At 37.3% G+C, this 17500-nt stretch overlaps 1 protein-coding gene across 1 annotated transcript in view; it reads right to left on the bottom strand.

Annotated features, from left to right (window-relative positions):
- vamp3 (vesicle-associated membrane protein 3 (cellubrevin)) overlaps positions 1-17500 on the bottom strand; it is a 28591-nt gene that overhangs the window by 10282 nt on the left and 809 nt on the right. The window contains exon 2 of the mRNA XM_062054751.1: positions 12758-12836. Within this exon, the coding sequence (XP_061910735.1) occupies positions 12758-12836 (79 nt within the window). The remainder of the gene's footprint in view (positions 1-12757; positions 12837-17500) is intronic.

The following is a 17500-nucleotide window of genomic DNA, read 5'->3' as shown; positions in this document are numbered from 1 at the left end:
GTACATTTGTGGTCATTCTAAAACATGCTGTTGGCGAGCCTCTTCTCCCTTTGCTTACTACCTCAGAACATTTGTGTTGATCCTTCTTGTTTCGTTCCCTCCCACCTGCTCTCCTATCATAACATGAATACTTCCGTGTTCATTTGTCCACAACAAAATGATATGATAACCTTTACAAAACAAGTTACAAGAGTTTATCTTGGCTGCCGACGTATGACATCAGCAAAGTAAGCGCAAGAATGGCCTAAAAAAACATCTATTGAAAAATGTATTCTTAAAAAACAAAATAGATTATTGAAATTTTGAAGATTTAAAAATAAATACATAAAACATATATTTATTAGGTATGTAGGGATGTGGAAATTTCATATCACGGTTAATGTGAGCAAAATGATCACGATTATTATTATCGCGGTATTGTTGAATAGGCTCAAAAAGCACTTACATACACACTGAAATCTTTCAACAAAGATGTATTTTTAAAAACTAACTAAAATAAATAGACAAATATACTTTCTATAGAAAAGAAACATGAAATATTGTTCTGGTTTTTACAAAAACAATATTGAGCAGTAATGGAAGATAAACACTAATGTTTATCTACCTTTTTTTTAAAAAATGCTATAACTTTTTATTGATAAAGATGAGTAAAATGGTATTGCTGAGTAGAGCGAGTGTTCACTTGGCTTCATTTCTGGTTTGTATGACATCACGCGACTCTACTTCCTGTTGTAGACACCGCCATCTGTGTTCATGAAGTTGTTATGAAAAACAAAACTGTGTCGAATTTCTCCGTGTATATATCGATCAATCTGTACTAAGACAGCACAGCCTGTTGGTTCAATGTACACAATTGAATGTTTTAGTTACTCAGACAGTGATGTGTTTATACAAGTTTATATATTTTTTATTGTTGATGTCTATTGTGTTCATGTTATCATTTAAGCTAGCTAACTAGCTATCGCTAGTCAGCCTGTGAGGTTATCAATCACGGTTTTCCGATAATTTTAATTTAAAACGGTTATACTAGCCAGCGTGAGTTTTACTGCGGTTATCATTACTATCGTTTATTGTTACATCCTTAATATATTTTTATAGATTTATTTTTTAAATCAAGTCTTGAAAATTAGTAATCAATTTAGAATCGGCTAAATAATCGTTTATTCAGCACTCCTAGTGCAAAACACCTACGTGCATCGATCGGAGAGTGGGCAGGTGTACTTAATGGCCTGATCAGAGAATGTATGTACTGTTTAAGAAGTTTATTTTCGACAGGGCCTTAAAAAAATTGAGGTTGTATTTATCTTCAAGTTATATATTTAACAGTGTACATTGTTTTGCAGATACATTCTGATACTTTTGGAAAGGGGCCGTGGAGGTAGGCCTGGGCCGATAACAAATTTTGCTCAACGATATATTGACCTACAAATTATTGCCGGTAAACAACATTAATGCCATTATTTTTTTGAGACCAAATTAACCACTGATGTAATGACAATTGAAAATAATAATGGAAGTATACCCTTTCAAATGCAATTAACGTGTATTTCCAGTACATTTTAATATTGTAATTGAAATGTACACTTTTAAATAGCAAGTTAAATAACACAACAAAATAATAAAAAATAAAATATACTCTGCAAGCAAAATGTTGCACTTGAATAAAAATCACAACCAAAAGCAATAAAATAGGTTATTTCTCATTTAAGGAGGGGTGGGGCACCCTAAAATATATACAACCAAAACAAACAAAATGGCTAAATAAATGTTATTGTGACCAAAATGATTACGATTATAATTTTTATCGTGATATTGTTAAATGTGCTCAAAAAGTACTTACACACAGTAAAATCTTTTAACCAAGTTGTGTTTCTTTTAATAACCAAAACAAATACACACACAATATACTCTCTTGGCAAAGGAAACATCAAAATATTGTTATGGCTTGATAAGAACCATAATATTTTTATTTATTTGTTTGAATATGTTTATCTTTTATTGTAAATTGTAAAGGCATATCAGTTTTTTCAATTCCGGTTTGTGTGACGTCACGTGAGTTCACTTGCTGTTGAAGAGACATCCGTCTGTTTCAACTCAAAACTGTCGAGTTAACGATAACTTTGTGCAAAAACAGCACATCTTTTATGTTTAATTTGATTACTGTCACTCACATGTTTAGACAGCAATGTGTTTGTACAAGTTTAGATTGGGGAATGATGTTTCGTAATGGGGAAGGACGTTAATGGCTGTTGTTTACATGTTAGCATTTAAGCTAGCTAGCAAGCTAGCGCCAGTCTGTATCAAAGTGCTGTTACGAATGAGGTTTTTTGATCATTTTATTTCAATACGGTAATACGAACCGTCAGGAGTTTTACAGCGGTTAACATTACTACCGTTTATTTGTAGTTCAAACGCCCGCAGTCGCAGAAACCGATGCAAAAGAGTGACCGCTCTTGCAGACCGTCTCGCTCGCCGAACACGCACATTAAAAAAACACAAAGACAAACTTTGATATAAACGTAAGAGCCGCATGAATCTGGGCAAAGAGCCGCATGTGGCTCGGGAGCCACGGGTAGGCCAGGCCTGCACTATGTGATGCTAACGGGCCAAATGGGTCAAAGATACCTAATGAAGGACAAGATGATTCACCCCGTTCTTTTCATATATAAACACTGAATTAGTAATATTACTCTTAATTTTAATAGTATTCAAAATATCTAAACTACTTACAGTATAACAGGATAAACTTTATCAAACGAATGAAACCATGTGTTAATCCGAAAAATTATTATCAAGGCTTAGGTCAGGCTGATTACAAAAATAAATATGCTGCAAAAGAAGGGATTAAAAAAAACTGATAAGAAATAAATTTACATACGATAACGCAGTGCTAAAATATATAGATTCTAACGAAAATAATAATAATAATAATATATATGTTTCTTAAATAAACTGTCAGTGCAAATGAAAATACAGCTTCACCAGTTTTAGTTATAATTTTTGCGCTTAAGAAACCTCTATCACTTTAGCTCCAATTTTCTTCTGTTTGATTGACATTGTCATTACTGCCACAACTGGTGGAAAAGTGTATTACAACTTAGTACTGCAGCGGCCCATACGGACCGCAGCTGAAAAACATATTTTTTTGCAGCCCAACACTAATATAGACCACAAAGAAGCATGTTGAAAGTAGATTAAAATCATCATAGGTCCCCTTTAAGACACAGTTAAATTCTAATGGCTCTATTGAGCATATTTTTTCAGCCAAACATACAATCTTTCAGCCATAATACAGTGGAAATATATTCTGTATGTACTCTATAATAACAGTTATTCAGAACACAATCAGCACAGACACATAACAATAACATTGTGGTCAAAGGCCAGACCAGTCTGTGTGTATGTGTGTGTCAAGACAGCATTATCAGAAAGTACACCAAGCCACCAACATGTTCCACTGATCCACAAACCATTTTACTATAGCCACCCCCTCAGACAGAGCAGGAGTGTGCAGAGCAGCGTGCAAGTCTTACATAACCATGTACAGTGATTATATAAACTTCCTGCAACCAATTGCCTTCTCTGTGGACATAAGGTTCTGTGTGGGCGGGGCTAAACTCAGCAGAACCACCTGGAAAAAGGGGAACCTTAAGATTCGCTTTCATATGATGATGCAAGCTGCAAATTGGAAGAAAAGGGCACATTTTTGTATATATTTTCACCTCTCTCAGACGTAACTCTACCACACAATATTGTCAAGCATGTGCACAGACATGTGAGCCTTGTTTGAGAGCAACTATTTTCTCAAAGTGGTGATTCATGAGAGTGATGCCAGGGGTTATGCAATACTCTGCTTGAGACACACATCAAGGAACAATGACTCATAGTGTTGCTCAGTCGAGAGAGTCAGAGGGGGCCGGGATCAATACTGGGGTTTGTGCATCGACGTCACTTTCCCCAAATAAAACTGGGAGATAACAGTACCAATAATGGGTGAGAATTTGTATAATGCAGCAGAGCAAGTAACAGTGTAATCTAAAAAGATGATGTTAGTTGTAGGGCTATGAATATTGGATTTTACCTCAACCCCAAACACCAAAGGTTAACGTTGAAAGCAAGCATGTAACTTTGAAGTCACATAATTCGTTGCGAGATACTGGTCGACCTCACATGTTCATATTTCAAAACAATTGTTCCCAAATGTCCAATCACTGTTGTGCCTGCCCGCTGAAATTGTTGTAACTGGAGCACAAAAGATAAAATTATGGCCAGCACTAGCAGAGAAGTTGGAAGACAACAGCTTAATGGGGAACCACAATTTTTTTTGGATCGTTCACAATCATTATGAGACAAGAACACATTTTTTTGGGGGGGTTGAAGAACCCTAACCCTATAAAAAATGCTTGAACGATGCGGCTAATGGGAATCACTGTTGTAGCCTTCAAAGTCTCTAAAACAACTTCAAAACCCTCCATCAACATTTTATATACACACAAGTATATATATATAATGTAGTAACAGACACCTTCAATATGTACAATACACACACTGCAAGTATACTGTATATAGAATGTAGTAACAGACACCTTCATAACAATATGTAATATGTTATATACACACTGCAAGTATATATAATGTAGTAACAGACACCTTCATAACAATATGTAATATGTTTTATATACACACTGCAAGTATATATATAATGTAGTAACAGAAACCTTCATAAAAATATGTAATATGTACAATATACACACTGCAAGTATATATATAATGTAGTAACATACACCTTCATAACAATATGTAATATGTACAATATACACAATGCAAGTATATATATACAATGTAGTAACAGACACCTTCATAACAATATGTAATATGTACAATATACACAATGCAAGTATATATATAATGTAGGGCTGCAACTAACGATTAATTTGATAATCGATTAATCTGTCGATTATTACTTCGATTAATTGATTAATAATCGGATAAAAGAGACAAACTACATTTCTATCCTTTCCAGTATTTTATTGAAAAAAACCAACATACTGGCACCATACTTATTTTGATTATTGTTTCTCAGCTGTTTGTACATGTTGCAGTTTATAAATAAAGGTTTATTTAAAAAAAAAAAAATAAAAAAAAAAATACAAAAAAAAAAATTAAAAGCCTCTGCGCATGCGCATAGCATAGATCCAACGAATCGATGACTAAATTAATCGGCAACTATTTTTATAATCGATTTTAATCGATTTAATCGATTAGTTGTTGCAGCCCTAATACAATGTAGTAACAGACACCTTCATAACAATATGTAATATGTACAATATACACATGGCTAGCTGTGTACAAACAAAACATGAAATAATACTTTACAGATAGTGTAATATGATTGTTCATGTTTTTCAGTCACTACAAATTAGTGTCCTATCGCATTATAATGTCAAACGTGTTTCGTGTTGATGTAGAAGCTAGATTATCTCCTGCTGTAGTTAGCTTTTACGGCTAATACCGTAGCATGCCGATGTGTTACTACGCTAGAAAAAGAGTTTCTCAGTGTTTGATGACATGACAATGACTGCTGTTTTGTTTGATCAGCCGTTTTACTGCCGTGTTACAGACACTGTTTGGAAACAATTAGGGTATGTAAATGAACATTTACAAATTATTTTTGTGTAAATAACTTATTTCACAACGTATATATCTGCGGCTTATAGTCCGGTGCGGCTAAAAGAGTTCCTCAGTGTTCACTCTTACAATAACAATGTTGCTACAGCTTGGTTATTATATAGGTTACAGAACGTAAATGAAGTATTGTTGATGGTTTTTGAATGCATTTTTAAAGTGATTTAAAGGTAAAATTGATTACTCCAATTAGCTGCATTGCTAGCCAGCAAGTACGAGATGATTTTTACATATTAGAATGCAAAAAAACCAAAACATTTTGTCTTCTTGTATCTCATAATGATTGTGAACGATAGGCAATATTCCAAAAAAAGTGCAGTTCCCCTTTAAAGGAGCACTTGCTTTGTTCATATCTTGTAAATGCACCTGGCGAGAGACAGTGTCACTATAGCTCATGCTGTATTGCGTGGGGGAATTCTGGGGGAATTCCACCCTCAATACGAGTTTGACTATGTGACTGAATTATTGGTCCAGAATGGGAGATTAAATTTGCCTACGAACTTAATCAGAAGGAAAAAATATTTTTTTCCAATCAAATATTTTTTCAATCACACTTTTTGTTTATGTATTTGCTCCGATTCAACTACTCAGATATAGCATGTTTTGTTTGTAGAAAAAACCTTATTGTTCCTGAAATGATCATTAACATTCACACACTTATTTTGCACTACCTCTCAAATTCAACCTGCACTTTTTCTTTTCATTGAATACAATAAGCTATCTGAGTTTTTTTAAAATCTTAAATTTGCGTCACTGTTTGCCCCCTGGTGTTTAAGAGTAGTCTAGGAACAGGAGACAATTTACTAGGGATGTAACGGATTCAAAATCTCACAGTAGGATATTATCACGGTATTAAGGCCATTGTATGATAATATTACGGAATATACATCCATCTTTTTCCGTTTATCCGAAGTTGGATCGTGAGGGCAGCAGCCTAAGCAGAGAAGCCCAGACTTTCATCTCCCAAGCTACTTCGTCCAACTCTTCCCGGGGGATCCCAAGGCGTTCCCAGGCCGCTGAGAGACATAGTCTCAACACCATGTCCTGGGTCTTCCCCTTGGCCTCCTACCGGTCGGACGCGCCCTAAGCACCTCCCCATAGCTTCTAATCCTATCTCTAAGGGAGAGTCCTGCTACCGGTCGGTCATAACCCAAAGCTCATGACCATAGGTGTGGATAGGAACGTAGATCGCAGGTAAATTGTGAGCTATGCCTTCTGGCTCAGCTCCTTCCTCAGATACAGGGTCCGCATCACTGCAGACGCCGCACTGATCCGCCTGTCGATCTCACAATCCACTATTCCTTCACTCGTGAACAAGACTCCGAGGTACTTGAACTCCCCCACTTGGGGCAGGATCTACTCGCCAACACGGAAATCGCACTCTACCTTTTTCCGGACAAGAACCATGGACCATGAAAAAAGGCATGGTAAAAATGCCAAAGTGTGTAAAATGAAGTGGCAGGAATGTTTAAGATAAACACGCTTACTGTAAGTGAACACAGACATAATGCTTAAAAATTTCTAATCATATTTTCTACTACAAACAAGTATTTCTGAGTGCAAATAATTATTTAGGAACATCCACAGTTTTAAGGAAATATCTAAAATAATAACTTACAGTTGATGTCGTCAAAGTAACAATGTAAACATCCACAGTGTAACAAGTGTAAAACAATAATGTACACTTTAGTGTCCTTCAACTTTTATATTATGGGAAGCAGTGTCCTCTACAGTGGACATTTTTATATCAGTCTGGACAATGTTGTTTCCAGACAAGCGGTAGAAAATGGATGGATGAATTGAGGATGTTTCAAGTAGCTTTTTAGCTTACCGTATTTTCCGCACCATAAGCCGCACCTAAAAACCACAATTTTTCTCAAAAGCAGACAGTGCGGCTAATAACCCGGTGCGCCTTATATATGGATAGATATTCATATTTATTTTCATAAAGTTTAGGTCTCGCAACTACGGTAAACAGCCGCCATCTTTTTTCCCCGTAAAAGAGGAAGCGCTTCTTCTTCTACTGTAAGCAACCGCCAAGGTGAGCACCCGCCCCCGTAGAAGAAGAAGCGCGCGGATATTACGTTTCATTTCATTTGTGTATTTCTGTAAAGACAACAAAATGTCTCCTACTAAGAGACACGCGTACAAGGTTCCACTGACTTTTGATATTCATGTGAACCGCACTGTGGATACAACGGGAACACGTACGGTGAATATTCGCACCACAGGGAATGAGAAGTCGTCCTACTGTGGTTCTAGCTTGCCATGCTAACGGCCAGAAACTTCCACCCACGGTGATATTCAAAAGGAAGACCTTGCCAAAAGAGAACTTTCCAGCCGGCGTCATCATAAAAGCTACCTCGAAGGGATGGATGGATGAAGAAAAGATGAGCGAGTGGTTGATAGACGTTTACGCGAAGACACCGGGTGACTTTTTTCACGCAGCGCCGTTCCTGTTGATCTATGACTGCATGCGCGTCCACATCATCGATGGTGTCAAAAAACAAGTGAAGCACACCGAAGAAGAATAATTCGAGGGATTTGTGGATGAGTAATAACTTCAGAAAGTGAGCTTTAAATGTTTATTTTGTGTGTCGTGTGACACTAACGTATGAGCAACGTTGAGTTATTGATGTTGCTATTGCTCTGCACTATTTTGAGTGTTACTATTTTTGTGATTGCACATTTGTACATTACATTTTGGGAGTGAACAGAGTTGTTAGAACGCTGGTTTGTAATATATTATTAAAGTTTGACTGACCTATCTGACTGTTTTGTTGACATTCCCTTTAGCGTAGCGTAGGTGCGGCTAATAGCACGGGGCGGCTAATAGGTAAACAAAGTTTTGAAATATTCCGTTCATTAAACGTGCGGCTAATAACACGGGGCGCCTTATGGTGCGGAAAATACGGTACTCGTATTCCCGTGTTGATTTTTTTTTTTGGTGATTTCCTGTGCGTTGAGACGAGATCGGCTGGCTCTGTGTCGCCTTGGAAACGCGAAAAACGTAAGTGCCGCGCTTCGATTTTCAGAACACAGACTCCGCCAAAGACGTTATGTTTTTGCCAGGGTTTGTTTGTCGGTTTGTTAAGCAACATAACTCAAACAGCTATGTGCACAGATTTAAAGTCCAAAAAAACAATTCCTTTTGTCTACGACGAGTACGAGCACACTTCACTTCCTGCTTAAGGCATTCCATGCCCCCACCTTGCCGTTCCCACGGTGCACAGAGGATTCTGGGAGATGTAGTTTATATACAGACCCAGCCGACGCTAAAACGCCAGGAAAAAAAAGTTTTTGTTTAATACCCTCACTTGCCACGGTATTATTGAGAAGACTTTGAAACCAAAATACTGCAGTATTTATAATACCGTTACATCCTCAAAAGTGTTGCGTTTAGTAACTGGTAACTTGAAAGAAACGTCTTACAGGTAAAAGCCAGTAAATTAGAATATTTTGAAAAACTTGATTTATTTCAGTAACTGCATCCAAAAGGTGTAACTTGTACATTATATTTATTCATTGCACACAGACTGATGCATTCAAATGTTTATTTCATTTAATTTTGATGATTTGAAGTGGCAACAAATGAAAATCCAAAATTCCGTGTGTCACAAAATTAGAATATTACTTAAGGCTAATACAAAAAAGGGATTTTTAGAAATGTTGGCCAACTGAAAAGTATGAATATGAAAAATATGAGCATGTACAATACTCAATACTTGGTTGGAGCTCCTTTTGCCTCAATTACTGCGTTAATGCGGCGTGGCATGGAGTCCATGAGTTTCTGGCACTGCTCAGGTGTTATGAGAGCCCAGGTTGCTCTGATAGTGGCCTTCAACTCTTCTGCGTTTTTGGGTCTGGCATTCTGCATCTTCCTTTTCACAATACCCCACAGATTTTCTATGGGGCTAAGGTCAGGGGAGTTGGCGGGCCAATTTAGAACAGAAATACCATGGTCCGTAAACCAGGCACGGGTAGATTTTGCGCTGTGTGCAGGCGCCAAGTCCTGTTGGAACTTGAAATCTCCATCTCCATAGAGCAGGTCAGCAGCAGGAAGCATGAAGTGCTCTAAAACTTGCTGGTAGACGGCTGCGTTGACCCTGGATCTCAGGAAACAGAGTGGACCGACACCAGCAGATGACATGGCACCCCAAACCATCACTGATGGTGGAAACTTTACACTAGACTTCAGGCAACGTGGATCCTGTGCCTCTCCTGTCTTCCTCCAGACTCTGGGACCTCGATTTCCAAAGGAAATGCAAAATTTGCTTTCGTCAGAAAACATGACTTTGGACAACTCAGCAGCAGTCCAGCTCTTTTTTCCAGGGTCAACGCAGCCGTCTACCAGCAAGTTTTAGAGCACTTCATGCTTCCTGCTGCTGACCTGCTCTATGGAGATGGAGATTTCAAGTTCCAACAGGACTTGGCGCCTGCACACAGCGCAAAATCTACCCGTGTCTGGTTTACGGACCATGATATTTCTGTTCTAAATTGGCCCGCCAACTCCCGTGACCTTAGCCCCATAGAAAATCTGTGGGGTATTGTGAAAAGGAAGATGCAGAATGCCAGACCCAAAAACGCAGAAGAGTTGAAGGCCACTATCAGAGCAACCTGGGCTCTCATAACACCTGAGCAGTGCCAGAAACTCATCGACTCCATGCCACGCCGCATTAACGCAGTAATTGAGGCAAAAGGAGCTCCAACCAAGTATTGAGTATTGTACATGCTCATATTTTTCATTTTAATACTTTTCAGTTGGCCAACATTTCTAAAAATCCCTTTTTTGTATTAGTCTTAAGTAATATTCTAATTTTGTGACACACGGAATTTTGGATTTTCATTTGTTGCCACTTCAAATCATCAAAATTAAATGAAATAAACATTTGAATGCATCAGTCTGTGTGCAATGAATAAATATAATGTACAAGTTACACCTTTTGAATGCAATTACTGAAATAAATCAAGTTTTTCAAAATATTCTAATTTACTGGCTTTTACCTGTATAGTTAGGCCTGGGCCGATAACAAATTTTGCTTGACGATATATTGACCTACAAATGATTGCTGATAAACAATATTATTGTCAATATTATTTTGAGACCAAATTAACTACTGATGTAATAATAATACATAATAATAATGCAAGTAAATCCTTTCAAATGCAGTAAATGTGTATTTGTCGTATATTTTAACACTCTAATTAGAATATAAACAAACATTTAACTCTCCAGGTTATTAAAAACAGACATTAAAATAAAATATATCAACTTTGCACTTGAATAAAAATCACAACCAAAAGCAAAACAATGTTTTGTCTCTGTTAAAGAAGGGGTGGAGGACCCTCAAATAGACACAACAAACACAATAAATAAAATGGCTGAATGATTATTGCGACCAAAGCAATCACAGTTTTTTAATATTTTGTGGTATTGTTGAATGTGCGCAATAAGTATTTACAAAAAAACCTAAAATCTTATTTTTATAACAAAAAAAACACCACACAATAGAGTTTCTTGGCAGAAGAAACTTCATAAGAGCCATATTTATTTGTATGTGTCTTTAAATATGTTTGTCTTCTTTCAGAGGTTTTAGAATGTTTTTTTAATAAATGCAATTGGGGTGATCGGTTATTTTTAATTCGGGTTTATGTGAGGTCACGCGAGTTCACTTCCTGTTGAACAGACCTCGGTTGATATCGATCACTTTGTGCAACGACAGCACAGCCTTCATGTCCAATGTGAATACTGTATCTTAGTTGTTTAGACAGCAATGTGTTTAAACAAGTTTAAATTGCGGTATGACATTTCTTAATGGGAAAAGATGTAAACGTCTCTCGTCATGATGTTTCTTAATAGGAAAAGACGTAAACGTCTCTCGTTTTCATGTTAGCATTTAAGCTAGCTAGCAAGCTAACGCTAGTCCTTCCATAAGTTTCTCAAACTGCAGTTATCAATCACAGTTTTTCAATCATTTTGATTTAATACGGTAATACTAACCTTAGGGAGTTTTACAGCGGTTATCATTTTTAGCGTTCATGTGCATGGAGTACAAATGTCGGCAGCTGCTGATAAGAGTGACCGTTTTGCCTCTTGCAGCCGTAACAACGCGTGCATAAGGCGATTATCGAGGCCGGAATAGTTACATACTTCATTTTCATTTATTGTTCGATTAATTGACTCATCGGACATCGGCACAGACCGATATACAGGATTACTATTCAGTACACTAGTGATACTTTCTTTACTGCAAAAAGGGAAAGAGTGACCTGTTAGACAAGTGGTATCCAAAATGGGTCATTTCTTTAGGCCCACCAAAGGATGGCTTCCCAAAGACATGTCTTTCGCAGGCAAATGTCTGATTGAATGTTATGACAGACCGCCTTGAAAAACGGAATGGAATTAAAAAATGTTTTACTGAATGAGACCCCCCAGAATGTACATGACAATAAAGAATGTGGGGTTTACAATATTAACTATGAACTATAAAATACTGAATATTGACAACATGTGAACGTCACACCCCATCTCGATCGACATATTTTAAAATCAAGCGAAACGCAACAAAAATGCAACAAACACAGCGAAATATGAATGTGAAGGGTAAAAAAAACCACCTACAATCTGATATATCTGATACATCACTAAGCTTTAGAACTATGTTGTAAAAATCTCCTTCCTCGTCTGTCCCTGAAACCCGCATTTCAGGCTGGCCGCTCTGGAAACACCCTGTGGAAACGCTCCCCACCCACACTGCTTGGTGCCTCAGGTTACCATAGTAACTAGTATATCATGCAAAAGCGCAAATTCCGAACATTGAAATACTTACGGTCATTTGAAAACATCACTGCACATCATAATGGCAGCTACAGTTTCGATCTTAAATATCTAAAACAATTATTTGGGAATGTCGGGCGGGCCAGATTGAAAAGATTAACGGGCAGCATGTGGCCCCTGGGCCTTAATTTGCCCAGGTCTGGCTTAAAACCACTGTGTTCGGCACATTTTCACTTAGGCCCTTGAAAGAAAGACAATTAGGCACACCTGTGGTGGACCAATAAGTTATTGTACCTCATCAACTTGGGCCTGGGTCTGGTGCAAACGTTTGTTGCTAGGCGCTCCACCAGCACCTTCTGGAACTGAGCCTGACCTGGAAAGACATGGGAGAATGTATAATGAATACACAGTGTTTTCCCTACCATATTATTAGGGGAGTGTCTACAGAAGGTGAAGTTAATTTTATTGTATTTTTTTTACAAAAGTGGTAGTTTTTAGCGCTTCCGTAGCGAGTCTACGGACAGATGTAAGTTACAACTATACGCTACTTTGTATTAGAAAATGAAACAGCGGAGGATGCATGTGCATGTACGAGCCAGTCTGCCCCACAAGGGGACAAAGAAAAAAAGAAGGAACTTATTGACTACAACTTTGGACTAGAATGGCAGACTCGTGTAAAGCAATTTTGCTAAACCTCTACCATAAACTTTATGAAGATATCTAAGGCTAGGCGATTTAGGTGCTTTATAGTAATCAATATCAATAATACTTGATACTTTTTATGACTTATTTAAGCCGGCCAAAAAATACAGTAAAACAATTTCCAACTTACCTAGGGTGCTATTTGTCTGTGGAGAAGGTATCTTACACTTAGACTTAGACTTCCTTTTTATTGTCATTCAAATTTGAACTTTACAGCACAGATAAGAACGAAATTTCGTTACATAAACTCATGGTAGCCAGGTGGTAAAATAATTGCAGTAAATTTGAAAGTAGTTGCAGTTTCGAGACACTAGATGGCAGTAGAGTATAAGCTATTCAACACTACACAGAGTAGTTTAGGAAGCTGCTCATTAAAAGAAACAAAACTAAAGACATGTTTCTGTTATTGAGTTAAATTACGATATCACACTTTCTCTCCTCACTCCGTGCAGAGTATCCACAGCGAGACAGAAAAACGGCACAACCAAATTTGGTAGATACTGTTACCTGATTGGCTGTTAGCGTGTCACTCTCATTGCTCAGTGACACTTCCTGTTTCCTCAGTGTTTCCCACACATTCATTTATTTGTGGCGGCCCGCCACGAAAGAATTACGTCCGCCACAAATAAAAAAAAATTTAAAAATAAAAATTTAAAAATATATATATTTTTTTGTCCTGTCCAGCTTCTCAGGCAAATCATATAGTTGATGTAGATGCCCATATCGGCTGTTCAGATTTACTTTACAAAAGAGAAGTGTAGGATACTTCTCTTGTTGCCTTATTTGTATTTGACTTTATTAAATGTATTTATATTATCATTTGGTGCAGCCGGGCCGGAGCAGGAGGGGATAGAAAGAGAGAAAAAAGGAGACAGAGGGGGAAATTGTGGGGACAAGAGGGGGATTAGACAGAGAGACAAAAACAACAACAGCAAACACAACAACAACAACAATAGAGCAACATCAGCAAAAACGACATGCACAAATATGATGGTAAAAGTAATAGCAAATAAGCAGTTAGCGAAAATAAAAAACAATACAGAAATGACAATGAGCATTATTACACTACAAATGGAGCAATACAAATACCAATAGAAATAGCGCTATTGATAATGAACAATACCAATACTTTACCTTTATTATCAACAATACAGTTGTTCAAATGCAACAATACATATACCTGTACGTAATGATAACTTGAGATACGAAAGAATGCAGAAAAATGGAGGGGAAGAAAGAGAAGCAACCTACATTAACCCTGTAGATTGTTATAGTAACAATAGGTTAAGCTTTGTCAGTGTGCCATGTGTTACCCAGTTTACCTTAGGGCAACAACGTTAATATATGTTTGATGAAACGTGATTATGTGCATGAGTGTATGTATGCATATGTACTTGTATATGTACAGAATGTGTATGTGTGTTTGTACAGTGAGTGTATATGTACAGTATGTGTATATGTATGTTTGTACAGTGAATGTATATGTACAGTATGTGTATGTGTATGTTTGTATGATGAATGTGCGTGTGGATGTACGAACTTTGAGTATGTAAATATGTACTGTATTTGTATATGTATGTGGGAGCGTAGGTACCTATGTGTGTATGTATGTATGTGAGTATATGTGAATTTGTATGTACAATACATTTGACTCCCAGTGTGTGTGGGAGCCAGAGTACGGCCCCAGCCTCCCCGAGAGCCCAACCCACAAACAGTAGGTGTGGTGCCCAGGGAACCAGGGACCACCGCCCCCACGCAGCCAAGCCGGACAGCGACAGATTTTTCGGCTTTTGACTCGCTCAACCGCTCATAAAAGCAATGGGACTCTGTCTGTGAATGTAGCTTGTAGTTACAATTCCGGTGCAGCAGGTGGCGGTAGCCTACTATGCATTGTAACTCCGCCAATAGCACTTAATTCACCTGGTGGGCCAGAAGAAGAAGACGACGACGACGACGACGACGTAAAAGAAGAACGGACCGACCGGATCAATATACGAGGGTAAGACGTCTTGGCAAACAAGTTCAAAAGTGGTCCGAACCTGTGCAGTGTGCAGCACCGACTCTGATTTTCTTAATTTTTATTTTCGGGATTTGAATGCATTTATTTTGAAAGGACAGCTGGAGAGAGACGGATCAGATGTTTGATGAAGCTCTGTGTCTATCTACCACCACTACTGTTTTCTGTTTATTTGTTACTGACTGTGGCAGGACACCTCTGCCTCTGTTTCACTTTATGTTGCTGGTAAATAATATGGTTGTAGAAGTAGGCTAAAGTTAAATTATTTAGTATGCACTAATTAAAGGGGCAGAGCTTTAAGAGACATTTTAGCTTTTATATTTTATAAGATATATTTTTTGTAAGAACCACAATTAATAAATATATTTCAGTGAATAACTTATTGTTCAAATCTGTATATAAATATGTACATAAAGTGTTGTAATTATATTGTAAAATGGATGGATGGATGGACGTTTAAAACAAAACTGTTAATATTTAATTAGTAACTATACATTTTTTTAGCCTTTTTAGAGAAAATCATATCATTGTAGTAAATTATGCAAATTACTCGATGATGTCATGGTGACTACACCCATAGCCACGCCCCCACCGCCACAGGTATCTTGGCAGTTTATGGGAAACACTGTTCCTGTTAACCTGGGTTCCCAGAGCGAGAGTGACTTCATGCAACGAATCTTGCTTTGTAATTTCTAGTTTCTTCCGACCCAAAAAATATAACTACATATCGAATGCATTTTATATTGATATCGATGATGTATCTATCGCGATATATATATTTTAGGGCTGCAACTAACGATTCATTTGATAATCGATTAATCTGTTGATTATTACTTTGATTAATCGATTAATAATCGGATAAAAGAGACAAACTACATTTCTATCCTTTCCAGTATTTTATTGAAAAAAAAACAGCATACTGGCGCCATGTTCTTTCAACTTGCCAAATTAAACAAGGAAAATGTTACAAAAATGCACACTTTTGACACCCCTGCTATAGATAATAAATTAAATCTGATAAATCTATCGATAAAAAGCAGAGCCTGACGACGCACGCGCGTTTATCACAACTCTCTCGCTCTCTCACCCTCCCTCACGAATGCTGCTGCGCACACCTCCACAATTTGTTTTGTTTTTAACCTTCTTAACCCTGAACGTACATTGAAAATTCACGCAACCCAAACTCAAAATGCCGGACATTTGAGGCATTTAAGACACACCGCCCGGACAGCCCCGCATCCGGTGAAAAGAGGACGTATTGTCAGGACCTAGCCTGATCACCGGACATGTCCTCTTTTGCTAGCATGCTAGCAGCTAATGGGCTAGGATAGACTGACTATACGTCCTCTTTTCACCGGACATGTCCTCTTTTGCGGAGCTGTCAGGGCGGAATTTCTTAAATGCCTCAAATGTCCGACATTTTGAGTATTGTTTATACAACGTGCAGTACGCTACTTAATATGTCCGTGTGGAAACTCGTTCGGTACACCTCCGCCCCGAACCGAAACCCCCGTACCGAAACAGTTCGATACAAATACACGTACCGTTACACCCCTATTATTTTGATTATTGTTTCTCAGCTGTTTGTAAATGTTGCAGTTTATAAATAAAGGTTTCTCAGCTGTTTGTAAATGTTGCAGTTTATAAATAAAGGTTTCTCAGCTGTTTGTAAATGTTGCAGTTTATAAAGGTTAAAAAAAAAAAAAAAAAAAACGTAGCCCCAGCGCATAGATCCAACGAATCGATGACTAAATTAGTCGCCAACTATTTTTATAATCGATTTTAATCAATTTAATCGATTAGTTGTTGCAGCCCTAATATATTTTTATATAGTTTTATCAGTCCAGCCCAGTCACATGTTGGTAAACGTCACAAGTTGGGGCAAATCCAAAACGGCTTGTTTGGAATAAGACACAATTGTTATAGAAATATCTCCGCCATGCCTCCATGTTTTGAATTCACTGTATAAATAAAACAAATGACAAAATGCGCTACTTTAAAAAATTTGTAATTTGGTATAATAATAGTTAAATAATTACTGCAAAACAAAATTGTACTTCCATAGAATAACACACCAAATCAAAATGTTACACAGCTGTAACTTCCTGGCACTAAACCTGCAGAAAATAGTTAATAGTTTCGCTATGTTTACATTTTTCACACTTGCACTATTTTGTTACACTATATTTATAGTAATTCTTATAAATTCCTTGTTTTTCTACCTTTATTTTAAGAGGTTATTGTTAAGCTTTCAATGTGATCTTGGAATTGTGTTTACATTGATTGTTTTCCATGGTTGTGTTGATATTTCCTTTCCT

The sequence above is a fragment of the Entelurus aequoreus genome, linkage group LG01 (genome assembly GCF_033978785.1).
Source record: "Entelurus aequoreus isolate RoL-2023_Sb linkage group LG01, RoL_Eaeq_v1.1, whole genome shotgun sequence".
Taxonomy (NCBI): domain Eukaryota; kingdom Metazoa; phylum Chordata; class Actinopteri; order Syngnathiformes; family Syngnathidae; genus Entelurus; species Entelurus aequoreus.
Note: the sequence above shows the minus strand (reverse complement) of the source record. Positions and strands in the feature narration are given on the sequence as shown.